We start from the raw sequence: 18,619 nt of genomic DNA on the forward strand, positions 1-18,619 counted from the left end.
AGAAGAAGGGCGGCGAGCGGCGGGGATGGCAGCGGGACCCTGTTCCCCGCTGGCGAGAGTGGCGGAATGGGGGGCACCGAACGCCGCTCCCGGGGCTGCGGCGCTGAGATCGGTAGCCAGACCGCCTTCTGGGGCTCCAGCTGCCGCGGGCACGAAACCGCAGGACGGTGAATGGTGCCGTGAGTCCCGCTCGTCACGCACCGAGCCGCGGCGCCGCGGGCGCTTCCCGGGATGGGTGTCCAGCCGGCGCCGCGCTGAGCAACCCCCGCTGGCGGCCCGGTGTCTGCGGGCACGGGACTTCGTTTTGGAGAAACCTGGGGAGATTTTGTCGATTTTTCTTTTACGCTGTCAGCTGGCTACCGAACATTACCGAGCCGCTCCCCCAGTCCCCCCGCCTCAGCCGGGGGAGAGCGCAGCCCAGGGACAGCAGGGCCGTGGGAAAGCGCCGCCGGCCCGCGGGCACGGGGGGGACGCGGGGTGTCCCACGGGGGGCGGCGGGGGCTGGCGCTGACGGGCGCTACCCCGCGCCCCGCGGCACCGCGCGGACCCGCCGGCGAAAGCAGGAAAGGCGGGGGGGAACCCCCAAAAGACCAAAAAAAGGCGTCAGCAGCCGGGAAGAAAGCCCCGCGCGGCGGGGGCCGGCGCTGCCCGCGGTGACGGGGCCGCTGACGGGGCCGGGGGCGCCCCCGCGCCGCGTGCCGGGGGGAGCCGAGGGGGGGGCCGTGCCGCGCGCGCGGGGCGGTGCGCGGGGCGGGCGCCGACGTCAGGGCGCCGCGCGCATATTGATGCGGGGGCCCGGCCGCGCTCGCCAAGGAGCAGAAGGAAGCAAGATGGCGGCGCAGTAGGAGCGGGGAGCGCGGCGCCCGGGCTGTGCGTGCTGGATGTCGGCGAGGCTGAGGGACGCGGCTGAGGTCAGAGCGGGCTTCCCCGCGCCGGCCGCCTTCTCCGGCGCGCACCCCCGCGAGGTGTCGCGGGGACCGCGCCGCGCGGCGCCGCCGGGGATGGGCGAGGAGGGGGCGCCGCCGCGGGTCCCTCAACATGGCTGACTGACAGGGCCCCCTCCCCGCGGGGCCGGACCCGGGCTTCGCCTCGCCGCCCCTCCCCGCGCCTTTGTCTGCGCACGGGGACGGCGGCCGGAGGCGTCCCGGCTTTGTGCCGCTCGCCGGCCCCCGGCGGACACAAAGGCGGGCGCAGCCCCGGGGAGAGGGGGAGAGAGGCGAGGGTCGTGCGGGGCTTGGCGGGGGCGAGGCGGCGGGAAGCGGAGCGCGGTCCCGGGCGGCTCGGGAGGGAGAGGTGCGGGCTCGGCGGGGGACTCGGTGCGGGGCCTCCCTTTTTCCGTGCAGTTATCCAACACGCGCGTTTTGTCCGCGTTGCTGAACCCCGCCGTCGGGGCCACTTGCACGATGTGGCCACGGGATGAAAAGGAGAAATCACTTTCCCGAGCGTGTTCCCCTAAAATAACGCTGTCGGCGAGGTCGGGCTTGTTCCCCGCCAGATGACAGACAAGAGCAACAACCTCCCCACGCCTGAGTCGGACGCGGCGGTGTGTGCTTGTGCTCGCTCGCATCGTGGCGTTGATCGGCGTTAAATCACCCCTTAGACACCGGCAGCCCCGAGTTAAAAGGAGGCTTTTCGGCTCGCGGTTTGAATCTTGGAAATTCGGCAGACTCTTTTCTGCTAAGTAATTTTCCTTTTCGGAGTGAGGTGAAGGGAGAAGTGATGTGCTCTAGCGTGCCTTTATCGCAGCCGAAAATCTCATCACAAGATTTGTTTTCCATGATGAGCGGCGTGCCAATGTGCGAGCTTTGAGCAGTGATCAGAGGCACTGAATATCAGTTCGGCATCATTTTCTTTTTTGTTTCTTCTTTTCGCTGTGAAGTTTAAGAGTTTCAGAGATGAGGAGATACTGTCCCTAGTGAAAGCAGGTCAGTGGGTGTTGTTTGTCGGCTAATGAGGCCATTCTATTCGCATGTTAATGGCAGGTTGACTTACTGCAGCAGGGGGTGAGTGCAGTCACACGTACATTCACTCGCGTATCTGCATGTGTATTCCACTACGGCACTTTCTCTGGAGGTTGTAAAGTGCAAAACAGGACGTGGTTGCCGAAGGTACTCAACGGAGAGATGTCAATGGTCTTAGTCCTGTATAAACTCATGTCTAATAGTCATGCATAAATTGGAGTTGTAGAGGGATCTATCTGACTGCTGCTGTTAACACTTTGAAAGAATGTACCCATTTTGGATTTTATCCCGCAGAAAAAAAAACAGCTTGGAACCAATGAAGATAAATCACCGTTGGGCAGTATTTTGTCTCTTTTTCTCACGGAAAGTGAATCCTGCCAGTGAAGTCAGAAAACATTTAAGTCGAGCAACCGGGGTGTAGGGAGGAGGAAAAAAAGGGAGGGCAAAGATGTGGAAAATAAGAGTGCTTTGGTGGTAGGACTAAACTGTTCACGTGAAATGAAGAACTCAAGTCATCTTTCAGTGGAAATAGTTCATTTTGGGAAGTGACTTAAAAAAAAAAACCTCAGTGAATGCATCCAGGGAACCTCAGAAAGTGGTTTTCTATTGCCCATTTCAAAACTAATTCTTAACAAATCTTCAAAAGAAGAAAAGGTTGAACGGGAGACACTGAGGCTCCCAAATTTGCCGAACTGTCACTCTTTGTAGTAAGGCTTTTAACGAGGACTTTGGCATTGTGCTGATTCCTGGCTTTTAGCCAGGAAACTGGTATTGTTTTGATATAGTATGCGTGGTCCTAGACTTTACCATGTCAACATTGTTTAAAGAACAAGAAACGTGTGCTTGCTGAGGAGTTATTATGACGGACAGATTTCCAAGGTCTCTTGTTGGCACCAGCGCTGCACTGGGTAACAGAAACAGGAGGTTGTAAATGTTTTGGCTTCTGCATGCAGAATCGGGAGACCCTGTAGCTACTGCTGGAACGGGGATTTCAGCTGCCAGAGTTGGATGGGACTGTTCCTTCTTGCCCTAGGCACTTCAGATGCTGCTGGGACTCTGTCTTCCATACAGTTCCTTTAAATATTAGCAGCAGCCAGACAGCGCTAAAGAAAAGAAAAAAAGACCAACCAAAAACCATCTCATCAGTTTTTTGAACAAGTCTGCTGCTCAGATGTTGAAAAATGTGAAGTTTGGGTTGGTTTAATGCTACCAACCTTGTTCAGGATTACAGGGAATGCTTCACTTCTAAGTTACTTGCATGGACAGTTTTTTTCGATGTGCCAAAGCAATGACTTTAAATCCCTTGCTCCATTTAAGTCTGAGGGGAGATGTTTTGTGCTTCTACAGGAGCCAAATAAGGTCCTTTTTAAAAAGCTGATAATTTTTCAAGGTGGAATTTCAGAAGAGGTGTCAAATTTGGCTTGTCATATTGAGTGACCCCTCTACCTCTCTCACTGGGCTGCTGCACAGCAGCACTAGGCATGGTAGCAGCATCTGTAAGCCAGCTTCACAACTGGAGCCTGAAAGTGGTAGAACAAAGTTGCCAAGTTTCGAGTAGAATTGGTGGTTATATTGGAAACTGTGTTGGAGAACACAACCACAAATGATTTTGCCAAATAATATACAGTATTTATTTAGTCCAGCTCTCTGATTGCTGTTAAGGCAGTCAGCCAGCAGCAGTAAGTGTTGTGACATCATTTTGAAAGGAAATGTGCTGGTTCTGAAATGGAGTGGGATGTACTATGATTCATTATAAAAAAAAAAAAAAGAAAGCTGTAGTCTGAACAGAGATGAAGCATATGACTGCATCATGGCTGAAAGCCAAAAAGAGAATTATATGAATCAATCACACTTGAAGCATTATTCCCATCCCTTACTCCATAAGGCAGTGAATACCATCTTACTCATTTAATGATATTCTGCAGCAAAAATATGCTTTTGAGCACTGAAGAAATAACTAGTAACAAGTTGCCATAGTTCCGGTTGTTAGACTTTCAGATCATCACTGCTTGCACGTTCAATTTGCACAGCTTGTCCCAATATCCTAGATAATAAAACCTTACAAATGGAAAGCACCATGAGTAATCACCCTCTCTGTCACCCATTGAAAAGAAGTCACTTCTGCCTTCCCTTAGGATAGATAAGTCTGTTTAAAAAAAAAAATTATATATGGAAAAATCACCCATTTTGTCAAGGAATTGCTCTGTGGGTGCACACAGTGGTGGTGGGGTTAAGGAATAAAATTCTGAACCTCCAGCATCAGCTGGACTAATCCCAAGGACAGCTGATGACTGACCCAAAAAGGTTGTTTTGATTAAAATATTGAGAATGTGCCTTGCATTACGTAACAGGGAGTAACAGAAGGAAGGTAGAGAAAAATAAGGTTTGAGAAATAGAACAGCTAACTAATTTCACCCACATATCTCACACTGTTCTTGAAATGAAGAAAAAAATATGCTCTAACTTATAGGAGGATCAGAAAGAGTGTTCTACTAGTTTTTCATAGTAAAGGATTTTAAATCTGGGGTCAATTTAAAGAAAGTTGCCATGCTTTGAAAAAATTGAGAAAAAACATTAACGAATAAAAGCCATAAAGATTTAAATTCCTGTCTGTCTTTTCAAGTAGGCTTGTTCATCTCTGTCAAACACCTTCCAGAACTCTGAATCATCTTAGGAACCTGAACAAAATTCAGGCTGTCCTTAAAAAGCAAAGTTTTCTGTGGAGGTGTGGATTCCAAGTTGGAGTGCTGTTGCCCTGTAACATACATATGGCAAGAAATCCCAGTAGGATTATTCTGACAGATAAATAAAGGCTTCCAGTATTTGACATAATTCCAGGTGTGTGTGCTTTTCCTCTTGTTAAAAAAAAAATAAAAAAATAAAGGAGGCATTTCTATTGCAGTGTGGAAAGGAATAGGCTCGTTCTATGCTCAAGTTAAGCAAGAAGGGATAATTCAGCATTTTAACCCTAATCGAGTACAGAGATTTGTTAAACCACAACAGACAGTTTCAAAGAAGTGGCAGAGAAGTGAGCAGGTGAGTGTTTAGATAGCTAAGATAACCAGGAATAGCTCAATAACCAAATACCCCTTGGAAGTGTCTTCCCCAGGTACAGGGCAGTAGCCCCCGCACTCTCATTACTGTGATGCAATTTAGACAACTTGAAATAACCTTCACATGTTCTACAGCGTTACCTCTAACCTCAAATATATTCCATGTGGTTTCCCAGCATATGAATATTGGTTTCACCAGGTGTGTGCATGGTGAAGGAGAAGTTTCTAGGTTTAAGCTGAATTTTTTGCAGATGTATAAAGAATAACTTCTTTACTCTATGTGAGCTACCTTGTCCTTAAACTTACATTTCAATGACTAAAGTTTAACCAACTTCTCTGCCTAATTTCCTTTCTAATAATGCATAAGCAGTCCAAGTTTGTCTTCCAATGTCCTGGCGTGAGCTACTTTAAGTCACATCGTGTTGGGAAAGGATTTGGCTCCATTGCAGTAAAACCCCGGCTTACCAAGTGGGTAGACGTTTAGGTCAGGACGATGACTCTCCATGTGGTTGCGCGCACGTGGTTACAGTGTTTACAAACAGTGTCCCAGCATCCTCGGCAGCTGCCTTGACGCAGCCAGTGAGGACAGAGTTCTAGGAATGTCCCTGGTCCTCACAAGCGGCGGAGGAGGGGAAAAGAAATAAAAAAATGCACAGTTTTAAGAACCCATATCGCAGTTTGGTTTTTGGCTGAGCTTTCTGCATCTGTGTTGCATTCTGGATCTCTGGGTCCTTTGTCGGATGCCGTTGTTTTTTCCCTCAGCACTCGAACGCAGTCTGGGCTGTGTTGACGTGTTTGTCTGGAACGGACTGACCTGAACTATGAGATGGGGGTTAAGGGAATTGTTGCAAAGGTTTCAAATTATTTTTATGCCCCTCCTTCCCTTTTAAAAAATTTTATAATTCAATCCCCAAAAGCTTTTATGACAAAACAGCTCTTTGCAATACAAGAATCCCACTCTAAATGGTTATATATTTTTTCCTTAATTAGGCATGACTCACTGCCTGTTAGGATACTAGAACAATTCCCTTTTTAAAGAACAAAAAAGAAATCATGAATCCTACTAACTTTATAAGTAAAATCAAATAGGTGAAAGTCTTTACTACTTAATTAGACATGTTGACACAAAGAGGCGTTGCTGTTACGAAAGCTGATACCACTGTAAGGCAAGGTTTGGATCTCCATTAGACACAAGAAGCTTGCTGGAGATTTCTTCATTTACTCATCCAAATGAATAACGCCACCGATCTGTTGTTCAAAAAAAAACCCCAAAGGATCAGGGACAAGTGGTAATAGTTACCGGGGATGCCTTGCACAGATGAAAATTCTGTGATTCTGTGAAAACGCACTGTAGCTGGTCAGAAGCACCCAAGTGGCAACGTGTTTCATGCTCTCCTCTGTGGACCTAAACCAAAGCTGTCAGACAGGTTTTAGTCTCCAGAGACACTTGAAGCCTGTGCTCTTGCATGCACTGTGGGACCTCGTTGTCAGATGTTCTGCTCCTCATCCAGTCTCATGAACGTTTTTCAGACTTTCTTACACAGCTTTGCAGCAAGTGCTCGGAACAGTGTGCAAAGCACATCGCTTGCCTTGCAAAATGAATCCTAAGATCTGTTTTTAGCTCATAGGGAGGAAGCAGTTGGTACAAATGTCTCTTCCATATTCTGAATTTGTCTAGATGAATCATAGTATTCAGTCATGCAACAGAGTATGAAGGCTGATCCACAGATCTTGTTATACCCATGGCTTCTGCCAGCAGTGGTATTCACATTGGTCGCTTCCATTTTATGTTAATGTTTATTACATCACTGTATTGTTGGTATTACATTGCAGTGTTTTCTTGCTCACCTGTTGTCTCATTTGTGAGACACAATTTTTGTGTCATATCCATATCCATTGTTTCCTTACTGCCTTTCCTTTTCTTTTCTGACTTCTTTTTGACCCACAGTTCCCATTACTCTTGCAGCAGCTGGGTGGCAGAAGGTAGCAAGTGAGAGTAAAGAATATATGATAGAATATGTGACAAAGGTATTCCTGAGTTTGTATTGAGTATTTGTTCCTTCTCTTGCCACTTCTGGTGCTGTTGGAGAGATCAAAGGGTAGACATTAACCCCGGGCCTGATGCTGGAGGAGAGTTTTGCCCTCAACTTCAGTGTCCTTTAGTATCTTTCTATATTTGTCCCTTTGCATGAGAGACAACAACTGTTCATGCTGTACTCACCCCCATTTCATGCCCCTGGTGGTTTTTTTCATCTTTGTTTAATCTGTTTGTTCTTTCAATGCTACTTCACTTGTGTTTGAAGTCACATTCTTTGAAGTTATACAATTTTTATACTTGCCAAAGGACACAAAACTCTTTCAGCTCTTATGTAAGCAAAAAGGAGAAAAGAATGATTGCATATTTCCTCTTGTGTGCAAGTAGCATTACTGTCCTGCTCACGGTAAAATGAGGAAAAGGAATTGTTGCAGTAAAGCAGGAGTTTCTTCCATTCTCCCAAAGTTAAAGTTCACAGAAGTGAGATATTTCTGTGAAGCTTGAAGTGCATGTACAGCTTAATAAAAGGAATGCCATTTGTTCCTAAAAGAGAGCATATGAAATCTGGAAAATACATTGGACTCTCCTCTCCCTGGGATATGGAGAAGTTGGGGTGAGTGTATGCATGTATTACAGACTTTAACATACTTTCAAGTTACCAAAATTTTGTTCCCTCTGTACTCCTTTGCTTGCTTGTCTGTTTGATTTCAAGTTTGTCTGCCCAGAAAGCTCTGAATTACTACTAAAATGGCAATAGTAAAAATCAAAAACATGAAAGCTGAACAACTAGAAGGGGTCAGATTTGACACTTATTTAACTTAGTATAACTAGTAGACATTTTGGGGGAAAGAAAACCTGTGCTAGTGAGTTTCCATTCCATGCACAGTTAGTTGCAAGTGTACACATTACATACCCAGAAGCAAGTGAAAATACTGACCAAATAGGGGAAAACACTCTTTATATTTATAAATACAAAAAATGCAAAACCCAGAAAAATACAGCCTTTCAGTTCTCTGTTGTTTCTATGGTGCTCTCCATATTCTACATGGAACATTTGTTTTCCTTAAGTAAGTTTAGACCTGTGCTTTTCTGCTTCCCTATAATCCTTAATGCAGAGAAGAAACTTCCGTAGGTGTGAGAAGGGAGTACAAAAAGAAAAATTGTGCTGATCTGGTTTTTTTTCTCTCTGTTACTGTGTGTAGTGCCCAAAAAGTGAGAGACCAGGCAGGAAGACACAGATTTCTATCAATTTTTCCACTATGCCTATGTGTGCAGTTGACAATATGTTAAGTATAGGTGGCTTTCCCCCCCCCCCAGTGTTGTCAGCTGGCTTGTGATCCTGCAAACTGATGGCAGCCCCTGCCATTTTCACAAAGCCCTGTTCATTTTCCTTGGGCTCAGAGAACTGTAACAGAGGCACTTGTAGAAGTGAGGCACCTAGTCAGCCTATATTTTGTAGTAACTGGAAAAAAAAAGTAGTTTTGGAGCTATTCTTTTCTTCTTTGAGGGGACAGGGAGAGAAGTGGATGGAAAGGCTAAGAGGCAGGCATAGAAGCTAAAAACTGATTTTTACTTTTAAAAAAACGCGAAGTTTTCAAAGCAGTTGCAAGTTGACATGTATTTTCCAATAAAATATAAAGTCTAGCTGATGGATTAGAAAGAAGTTTTGCCTCTGGAAGACTGAATCTAACTACTATGCTTTTTCTTGAAACAACTAGCTCATTGAAGATACTCTGTTGGACAAGCTGAAGCATGAGTCTAATTCAGGATGGCAACTCTGATGCTTCTAAATATAAGGAGAGTGGATGGAGTGAAATTAATTATTGCACATTAGGAGGCACCTCATATCCCAGCCATGAAACAGAATCCCACTGTGCTTGGGGCTGTACAAACATAAGCCATTTCTGTTCCATTTTACTGTTTAATTCAGTAAAGGAGGCAGGGAAAAGGGGTCTGGCAGCACACAAGGGGTCAGACTGTTAGTAACTCTTGCGTATAGCAGAGGCAGGCAGCTCCCTTCAAAAAAACTAAATATTTGCAGTAAATAAAGCAAAGCTGTATTACTGCCCGCTCTGTGTACCTATGTCTGTATATGTGTGTAAGAGGAGTTCCTCACCAGCACTGCTGCAGTCTTTTCCCAAGGGTGCTAATGTTAATGAGCAGGCAAAACACGAAAAGAGTAAGAGAAAGGGTACAAAATTAATAAGAAACAACTGAGAGCCAAAGCACACAGAGATCACGCATTGTGGTACAAACCCTGCTGGAGTAATTCATTTCAGTGTCTTTTTTTTTAACCCTAAAAGACCTACAGGAAAGCTGTGGTATAGCTAGGAACTGAACCCATATCTCCTAAACCCCAGTGCTTTACCCATGATACCCTCCTTCCTGCTCATTCAGAGGTTTACAGATAGTTTTCTCTGCTTACTAAGATAACAGAAGTATCAATTTTAAGAAACAGAAACTAGACACTTTTCACTTTTTTTCAGAAGTTGGTTTTCAGTAGCATTTTCTGTTTATTGAGGTGTTCTCTTTTTGCTGCACAAACCTTCAGACCTTTAAATCAGCAGTGCTCATCCAAAACAATTTAGCAAATTAAAATAAAATAAATCTCCTCAGGGAAGAGGATGGCTCCTTTTGTGCACTGCTTTGCAGCATTGTTTAAACCCCACTCCAAGTGAGAAAGGGTGCAGGAAAGGATGTTATCTCCATTTTACTGGCACTGTAGATGTCTCCATGCACCTCCAAACAAATAATTAAAGTAACAATAATTAAAAATAGTATGTTGTGTCAGTTAATCACACTGTGTGAAAGAGTTATGTAATGTCATTTCAATAAGTAAGTATTCTAATAACTCCCTTTAATGCCCTCAGTCCTCCTAATCATTCAGGCAAGATTTCCCACAGTCTGTAAACTGTTCATGTACATCAGCTTCAACCTAGGACACAACTCCCATTTGATCTGTTTTACCAATTAAAGGTGTGTCAGGGTTCACAAGCCCTCATGTTGACATCATACTTGGTAGCAGAGCTCAAAGGAGGGGAAAAACCAAAACAAACTTTAATTTGTTGTCAGAAATCTCTCTGCTGGAGATGAGATGCACAAACCTGTGCAGGTGACACAGCCTTAGAAGCATTCATACCTTTCTGTGTAACAGTCACCTGTTATCTCCTAGACCTGAAATGGAGATGGTAAGTTTTAATGTCTCCCTCTGGCCTTTGAGAGTTCCTGTGCTGTGGGTGATAGTCACAGCTCAGCCTGCCTGGTGCAGAGTGCATTTCACCAAGGGCCTACCCTATTTAACTTTAGCACATTCACAGACTTGTGATACAATCCATGATAAAATGCATTTGAAAATAAAATCCATCTGGTAATTTAGCTCATGCAGCTTCTCTGGATGCTGGCAGAGGCAGTTGACCATGAGGGACAGGTGGATTTTTCCCTGCTATGTTTAGGGATCCAATAGCACTGCAAACTACTTTGGAAGATGATGGAGTGGGGGCATTCGCACTTGCCTCCCCCGTTGCTCCCCTCCCTAGGTTTGGAGGTTCGGCCAAGCTCCTGTGCACGTGGCCCTGCTGTTTACAAACACGCTCCCAGGTGTCCCGAGGCACAGCGATGGGCTGAGGGTGCCCCGCTGCAGGGCCGGGTTCCTTTCGTGCAGCTTGCGAGAGCTCCTCTTTGAGCTCCTGTTTCTCACCCATGCTCGTGGCTGCTCATAGCAGGGCTGTGACAGTGGAGAGTGCTGGCTTGTTTGGGTTTGCTCATTTTACATTCAAGCAATATTCAGGCCGGGGGTTTAGAGCAAGGTTGTCCACAGTGAGTCAAAAATAGAAACATCATTGCTCGATAGAGTCGTAGCACTGGGGAGCGCTAGCTAGATATACACGCAACAGCGAGGAAGGTACTTTTCTGCTTTCCAGAGACACTGCTAGGGAATTGGGTAACATTTACAGTAGGGCAGGATTTCAAAAAGCCTGTGGAAGTGAATGGGCACATTTTTTTTCATTTCCCACTAACAAACCAGGGACCGCTTTTTGTCCGGGTTTAAGAGATGGGGCTTTATGAAACACAAGTAGTTTGGAGCAGCTAGTATTTGAAACCACAGTTGCATTATCACTCGGAGAAGACTGCCTTGGTTTTGCTTTGTTTTAGCAGGCCATTGGCATACATCAAGAAGGAGGTTTGAACAGCTGTGCATTGCTGCATTAAATGGCCTCCCATAGCTGAGGCACAAAAGACAAAGCCTGCTTCTTTCCAACCGCTCAGCTAAAATTGTATTGACTTACTTTTGCTGCTCTCCTCACCAGTTCAGAGTTCAAGGACTCATATATCTACTGTACCTTGAGTTCAGATAACAAGATATAACTACATGGAGGGAAACAAACAGAAAAGTTCCTGTTCTTCAAAGTCGAGCATTTTTCTGTACTTGTTCCCCTGTTTTGTTTCGGGGTGTGCACAGTTTATTTTTCTCCTTTTGTTTTACTCTCCTCCCCACTCACCCTCCCTCTCACCCTCTGCTGTGTGCACACCCTCTCCCAGCCGCCTCTCTGGCTTGCCTGGCTGAGAAATGCAGACTCAGCAGGGACTGGTAACACTTTAACTCTTTGTCCTATTCTCAGCTCTCTCAGCAAAGGTCAAAGCAAATGAGACAGCTGCACTTGAGACAGAGCTGCTATAGGAGAGAGAGGTGTTGACCACAGACTGTATCCCCTATCCCACTTTTTTTTTTCTTGAAGCATATAAAGTGTATGGCCAGGGTGATATGAAACTTTGCATAGGTTTGGGTGGCTGGATCTGCTCTTTTCTCATTAAGAGGAAATGAAAGACTTGTGACTTTTGTTTGTACTGGCCGTATCATGCAACCTCTGCTGATAAACAGAAATAATTTAGGAGCTACTTCCTCAAATGCCTGAAACGTGGTCTTAATTTCATCAATGCAAAGCCAGCAAAAAGCTGTTACAGACACGAAGTCTCAGTTATGTGTCTTTGAAGTAATTTTGGAAACTGTGGCAGTATGCCCTTATACGGTTCTTTTCCCTAATAGCCAGAGTTTTGCATTGTGTTGTGGGACCATGTGGACTCCAATTTCAGTGACTTAGGACAGAAATCGGTTTTATTTTTCTCGAGAACAATTCAGCACTGCCATTTGCTTACCACTGAGAGATGAACCTGCTGGGCCATCATCAACATTAGCACATGTCCACATGTGCCACGAACAGGAAGAGGGTTCCCCTTTGCCCTTCAAACCACCCGCCGCGGTGTTCCACAGGGCTGTGAGGGGTGCGCTCCAGCGGGAGAGTCGGCGCTAGTTGGCTTAGCGACATCGACACTGGCGCCAAGATTTACCTCCCGTCTTGGCACTCCAGGTCATGCTGGTGTCTCGCCACGTGCTTACGCGCACATGGCAGCAGTGTTTACAAACATGACCCCAGAACTCTTACGGGCAGTTATGAAAGAGCCAGCAAATGCCACATCCCGCGTGCCAGGGCGACCTAGATTGCCAGTGCTGGGAGTGAATAGTGAGGCACTCATACTGAACACAGGCTGAGAGACGTTCAGGGCAGATGATTTGCTCCCAAACTCTTTTGAAATATCATTGCCACCATGAGAGCATTTTATACCATAAACTAAAAATAGCTACTATTAGCTAGCAGGAGCGGCGGATAAGTGATTCAGCAGCTTGGGGATAGAACTGACTGGGTTCTTTAGCACCATAAGTCTGTTGAAGTAACTCAGAAAGTACATAAAATTTTCGAAACGGGAAGGAACTTCAAAGCTGACTTACTTTGGCTAAAAGAAAAGAACACTGCATGATTGCGTGGCTCCTGATTGACCGTTCCTTTTTTATTCCTTTATTAACACTTGCACTTGGGCACTAATGAATGCTTTGTAGTCAGGATATAACCATTCATTTAGGAAAAAGATGCCTTAGTAGTTTCAAAATAAACACCTCCATCTACAAAATATGAGTACCACTCTATGACTGACTTGGTTTTTTTGACATGGGCCTTAGGGGGAAAAAATCATAGCTGAAGCTCTCCTTTAGCAAACCAAGGACTGTATGCTCAACTGGCACATGTCCATTATCTTCACATGTATATTTTTTACACTAGATGTCTACTTCCAAAAAAAAAAAAATCCCTTCTTTACCCTTGAAGTTCTGTAAAGACATTTGCATTCTATGCCAAATTACTCCAAAGCAGTTTGCTTCCTAGAAGTTAGCAGTTTATACTGAAGTGGAGTATATGGGCAGACAACTAGTTTTTGACAGATTCTAGCATTCTTGGTAGTTGACTCAGAAATACATTTATGTGGAGGAAGACAGATTCTATAACTGTGAGTAGTTTCCAAAGATAAACAGAGCTTTCTTGAAAAAGCTGCTAAATGAGCAAAAATAACCAACACTTGTTAATAAATCAGTTCCAGGTTTCACTTTTGGAATCAAAGAATTTAATCTCAGCTTTGCAAAAGCCTACTAAATGATGAAAAATTCTTTTTCTCCTCTCAAGTAGAAAGTTTGACCTTTCAGAAGCAGATGAGATGGTAAAAAGATGGTAGTTCTATTTTATATTAGTTGCTATAATACATCTCAGTGTTTGTAAATAATCATAATGACAAAGCCCATGGGAAAGATACACTATGAGCTTCTCCATCCCTCTCCTCCAATACAGTTCAATGCCATTACTGAATAAAACTTGTAAGTATAAAGCTAGTCCATAGTCTTCATCTTTTCCAACCATACCCATGGCAGGTCTGCATTGGAGTTGTCAGAGTTTATGCAGACTTTTTTTGCTGTGTAAACAAAACAAAACAAAACTAGAGAGGCTGACACATGTCCACTCTGGCCTGGTCACTAACTCATTTCTTGTGGTCAGACAGCTCTACTCTGAGCAGATGAACTGCTCTGCAGGTCAGCCTCTAGCCCATCACTGGTTTTGCCCAGTCTCCTAGCTATTTTTAATCTTGCATTGAGAATGTGAGCAAATGTACTTGGTCAGTTATTGATGTCTTTTCACTGTTGAATGTTCATTACAATGTTCATTACACTGTATATAATGGACCTAGAAATAAGAATGGAAGTACTGAAAATAGGTCACTGCTGTGTTCCTATTTTAAGAGCTCTTTGTAGCGTTTCTCCTGCCTGAGGAAAGCAAACCCACCTTACTGTGAAACTGTACAAGTATGGGCAGACTTGGAGAAAGGAGAATTAGAGCCTTAAAGTAAAATCATCCCTTAATGTTTATAGCTTTCTCTTGGATACGTCATTGTACATCTTCTGGAGTCTTTCTTCAGAAGCCCTGAAGCACTTTTTAAATTGTTCTTAATCAGAAAGTACTGAGGTTTATAAGGACTGGATTATTAGTATTTATGATGTCTGTGGGCTTCACCAGTACGTTTAACTTAAACAGTGTAAGGTCCATACAGATACACAAATTCTATCTGGTGCATCTTTGACTCAGAGAATCTTCTTACTGTTACTGTTTACGATATTTTCTTATGTTATACAAAGAGATTCTTTTAGCCACCCAGTGAAGAGAATATAAGGGAAGAAATGCTGCTTATGATAAAGATTATTTTTTCCCATGCTTTCGGTTGGATCAGGAGGGAAGGAACACTGTAAGATTACCATTGTAGCTACAGGGTGAATGCTGCCATTGTGTCAGTTTAGATGAGTATCTCAAAATAAATACAGACTCTGTCATGGGTTTGTCCTCTAGGTAAAAAAGCAATGGAAATCTTGTTTAACAAGTTCAGCGAAAGGCACACCTAAAGTTTAATTATGTCTTCAGATGCATGGGTGCAAGTCTTACTAAAGAGTTTTACAACTCCCAAAGAACAGACTTGGGACTTTTGGTTTTTCTTACACTGAGATTTGGTGATCAACAGTCATGACAGTGCATAGTTTGGGGAAGAAAATCCCTTGGCATAATAAACAACTATTCCTGGCCATAGCTTTCTCTGCCGGATGTGAGAGATTATTCAAGTTTATAATTTGCTGCCAATCTCCCTCTTCCCTCACCCTTTTAAAAAGCCAATCTGCCAAAAAAGCAGGGGAAGTGGAGAAGAGATGAAACAGCACCTTGGTATTTACCTGAGGGATTTGTCATTAATGTCTTTTGGACCTGGGAATCTTGGATAGGATCTGAATCGCGCTACCAAAATTTGCAGCACTGAGTGAGGCAGTGGGAGGACTTCCTGACCTGAGAGGTACACAGACTGGGGTCACACTGTTCCTCATTGTTTTCTCAGCAGAAGATGGTTCCTTAACAGACCGATTGCTTATTGCTTTTGTGCAGAGAGAAGACAACTTACAAAACACCTGCTTGACAGTACATTAAGTCATGTTAACAACTGCCCACAGCACTCAAAGGCAAGGTGGGAACATGCAACCAACCTGCAGAATATCTGCTCAGCACAAACCACAGGCAGAAAATGTTTCACGTCACCTTAAAAACATAACAAGTCCTGTTAATTCAAGAGTTACAAGAACTATGATGTGTGCAAAAGAGAATAGAAACAATGAAAGAAAAAAACAGCATTTTAGATTTTTACAGTACTGGGGAATGTAGAGGGGAAAATGCCCAGAGATGTTCTTAGGAAAGCAAGAAAATAACACCTTACAGAGTAAGTTTAAAAAAAAAAAAAGTTGTCTGAGCCATACCAGCAATGGCTTCTTCATGTTCACAGGATTAAGCCAATGAGGTGCTGAGGTTTCTTCCTCTGTCTTTCAGTCGTACAAGAAACACTACTGTGCTTTGCCCACCAGCCTGACTTTGGCCATGGCCAACCTCCAAAGCTTCAAAATAGGATGAAACCTCCATTTCTAATAGTCAAATTATACATCAATAAAAGAAATCAGCCTTTACTATTTAACAGGCAAGCTGCAGAAATACTGATTTATGAATTCAATAGAGATACATTGGAAGCAGCAAAATCAGACCTTCTCTTCTACTCATGTTCCACTATCCTAGCAGCCTTTTTTTTTCCTAATTATTTATCCTTGCTGAAGGTCCACAAATGTGGAGAGTATGGTTGTCTCAAGCACAGCAAATACCATGAAATTCCATGTAAAAGAATGTCATGCTCCAGTGTAAAGTTTTGATGTGGAAAATTTAGGTTAGTTTAATTTTCAGGGGAAGAGTGGCCGGCATGTTTCCTTTGCGAGCCTCTTTATGGTCTGTGCAAACTTGCTTGCACCCTTATCCAGGAAAATTCTCATCGGGATATACTAAATAGTATTTCCCTGTACCAGTGCACAGCAGTGAGAAAGATGGACAAGTTGTTCCTAAAAGTTGTATGAAATAGCCATGGAAGAGACCATTTATTCCATCTTCTTCTCCCAAGTCAGCCAAATCATAACTGTCATTTTGACAAATAGTTTGATAATCTGCTCTAGAAGACCTCTGCTAAAGGAGATTCTGTACTCTGCCAAGTCTTCTCATTTTGATGAACATTTTTTCCTTTTGGACAGATATAGCATTCCAGTTGAAGCCCTGCCAAGGCTTGAGAAGAAAGGTAACAATGTCTGACAAAGCCACACAAAGAGGACTTACAGCCTGTGCAAAAATTGCCTTTTTTTCTCAAAAGGATTCACTAACTGTTCAGCTTGATGTTTAGTGTAACTCCAGGAACTCCTGTTCCTCATTCAGTGTTTGTGCTTACAATTGTTCCTGCCTTTTGAGATACTGCCCTTGGGTTTTGTATTCGAGAGACCTCAGAAGAACTTCAGAAAAAAAGCTGGTGTGTGAAACAGAGAAGTTGGCGTCATCAAAGAGGAGGAACTGCATACTGGGGGAATCTTAAAATAAGTAATTACACATTTTTGTGAGGATCTGGTGATCCATTAGACTGCGAATTTTTTGGCCAAGGACCATGTCAGTGTTATCTGGGCACACTGCCGCTATTCCATGCATGATGCAAATGCTCTCTGCCGCAGAAGATCTGGACAATATAACGAACAGCTTAAGTGTAGGCACTTGCTCAATGTGGCAGTTACGAGAAGTGGGAAAAACAAATCCAATACAGTACTTAATCTTAGTATTATTTATGGGTTTGTTAAGCTGTCTTCGTGGATGAAGATAGAAACGTTTGAGAGAATGCAAAACACTAGAAAATATTTCTCTTGAGCTGTAGTGCCAGAGGTGTGTGGTTTGTCCATTGGGAAAATCTGAATTCTCCTATTCTTTCTTCTTCCAGTGAAATTTTCAGATGTTCCCATGTATTCTGACTCTGGGGTCCGGGCCTCAAAAGGGGCAGCATAGTATGAGGGAGCAAGAAGTGGAACACAGTGAAAATAACTCTGGAGTGTAGCTAGATACCATGGGCTAAAGGCAGAGAAGGGGTCTCAGGAGCTTACCTTTGGCTCTCTAGCACAGTTTGAAGAAAGACAGTATTTGAAGAAGGTAACAGCCAATGGATTTCAAATTGCTTAAAGGAAACAAATATGATGGGTGTGCTTAATCTAAGGACCTTGCTGTCACAACCTGCTGCTGATGCAGGTTCTTTTGAAGGTGGCAGGCATTTCTGTGAATTAGGACTGTGTCTAGGCGCCTGCTCCTTAGGATACAAGTGATAGGGGGTTTAAGTCTCATGGTTTTGGCTGTGAGCTGGAGGTTGCTGAATGCATTACTGAGTGATTATACATTTCTCTGAGGCATTTGCCCTTTAGCAGACTATGATAAAAAAAGACAGTTATTTGCTTCAGTGTGGCACCTCTCAGGTGCTGCTGGCTCTTCCCCTGCGTGCTTCCTCCTCCAAAGACTTCGTATGTCTGAGAGTACTGCTACAAAAACAGGGTCCAGAAAATCTGTTATTAGGAACATACACAAGCTGAACACCTACCCCAGGAAGCTACACTCTTCATTTGTTTGTAATTGCAACATCCCAGAAAGTTGTAGTTTATACCACTAGCAGCTAGTGTGGTCACAATTTTTTTCTAAAGCAGTGGCATGAACTGTTAAATTATCTAAAAAGAGCAAACAAGTGTGGGGTTTTTTTCAAAGATTAGATTGAAGGAACAGGAAAAAGCTCTCTCCTGTAGTTCTCTCTTCTTGTCCTCTTGTTTCTAGTTTTAATATTTAATGAACATGTGATATTGTTTTAAGCTAGTCCTGATGGTCTTATGAAGTTAGTATTTAAAGCAGATGGCTGCAGTGCTTTAATAAGATGGTTACTATAGAAACACAGCACTGTGAAAGCAATAGTTTCTGTATTGCATGGTTTCCTCACTAAACATTTTAAAGACTCCTGATCTACATGTAGCAGGCCCAAAGAGGACTAACCAAGAAATGGAAAAGATAGTATGCCTGTATGGAGTATTTACTTCAGCTGAGGTCCACTTAAACTGAGCTGGATAGCTAACATTTTTGTGGATTGCTAAAGAGCTGCTTTGAAACAACATGAAACATGAGAAGAGAGATAAGCAAAAATATTGATGAAGAGATGACTGTGGGCAGGAGACAGATCATTGCAGTTATCTTTTTTTAGAAGGTGAGTTGGACTTAAACATTAATACAAACAAATTTAAAAGCGGAAAACCCCCCCATAAACAGTTAGCTAATACACCCAAA

The 18,619-nt window shown here is 43.8% G+C and overlaps 1 protein-coding gene across 2 annotated transcripts in view; it reads left to right on the forward strand.

Annotated features, from left to right (window-relative positions):
- Positions 1-804: 804 nt before the first annotated feature.
- Positions 805-18,619, forward strand: part of TET2 (tet methylcytosine dioxygenase 2) — a 71,664-nt gene continuing 53,849 nt past the window's right edge. For both annotated transcript variants that reach the window (XM_017833534.1, XM_017833535.1), the window contains exon 1: positions 805-911. In XM_017833534.1, coding sequence (XP_017689023.1) covers positions 882-911 — 30 coding nt within the window. In that variant the 5' untranslated portion in view covers positions 805-881. The remainder of the gene's footprint in view (positions 912-18,619) is intronic.

Source organism: Lepidothrix coronata, unplaced genomic scaffold, assembly GCF_001604755.1.
Source record: "Lepidothrix coronata isolate B3197 unplaced genomic scaffold, Lepidothrix_coronata-1.0 Scaffold215, whole genome shotgun sequence".
NCBI classification, from domain to species: Eukaryota; Metazoa; Chordata; class Aves; order Passeriformes; family Pipridae; genus Lepidothrix; species Lepidothrix coronata.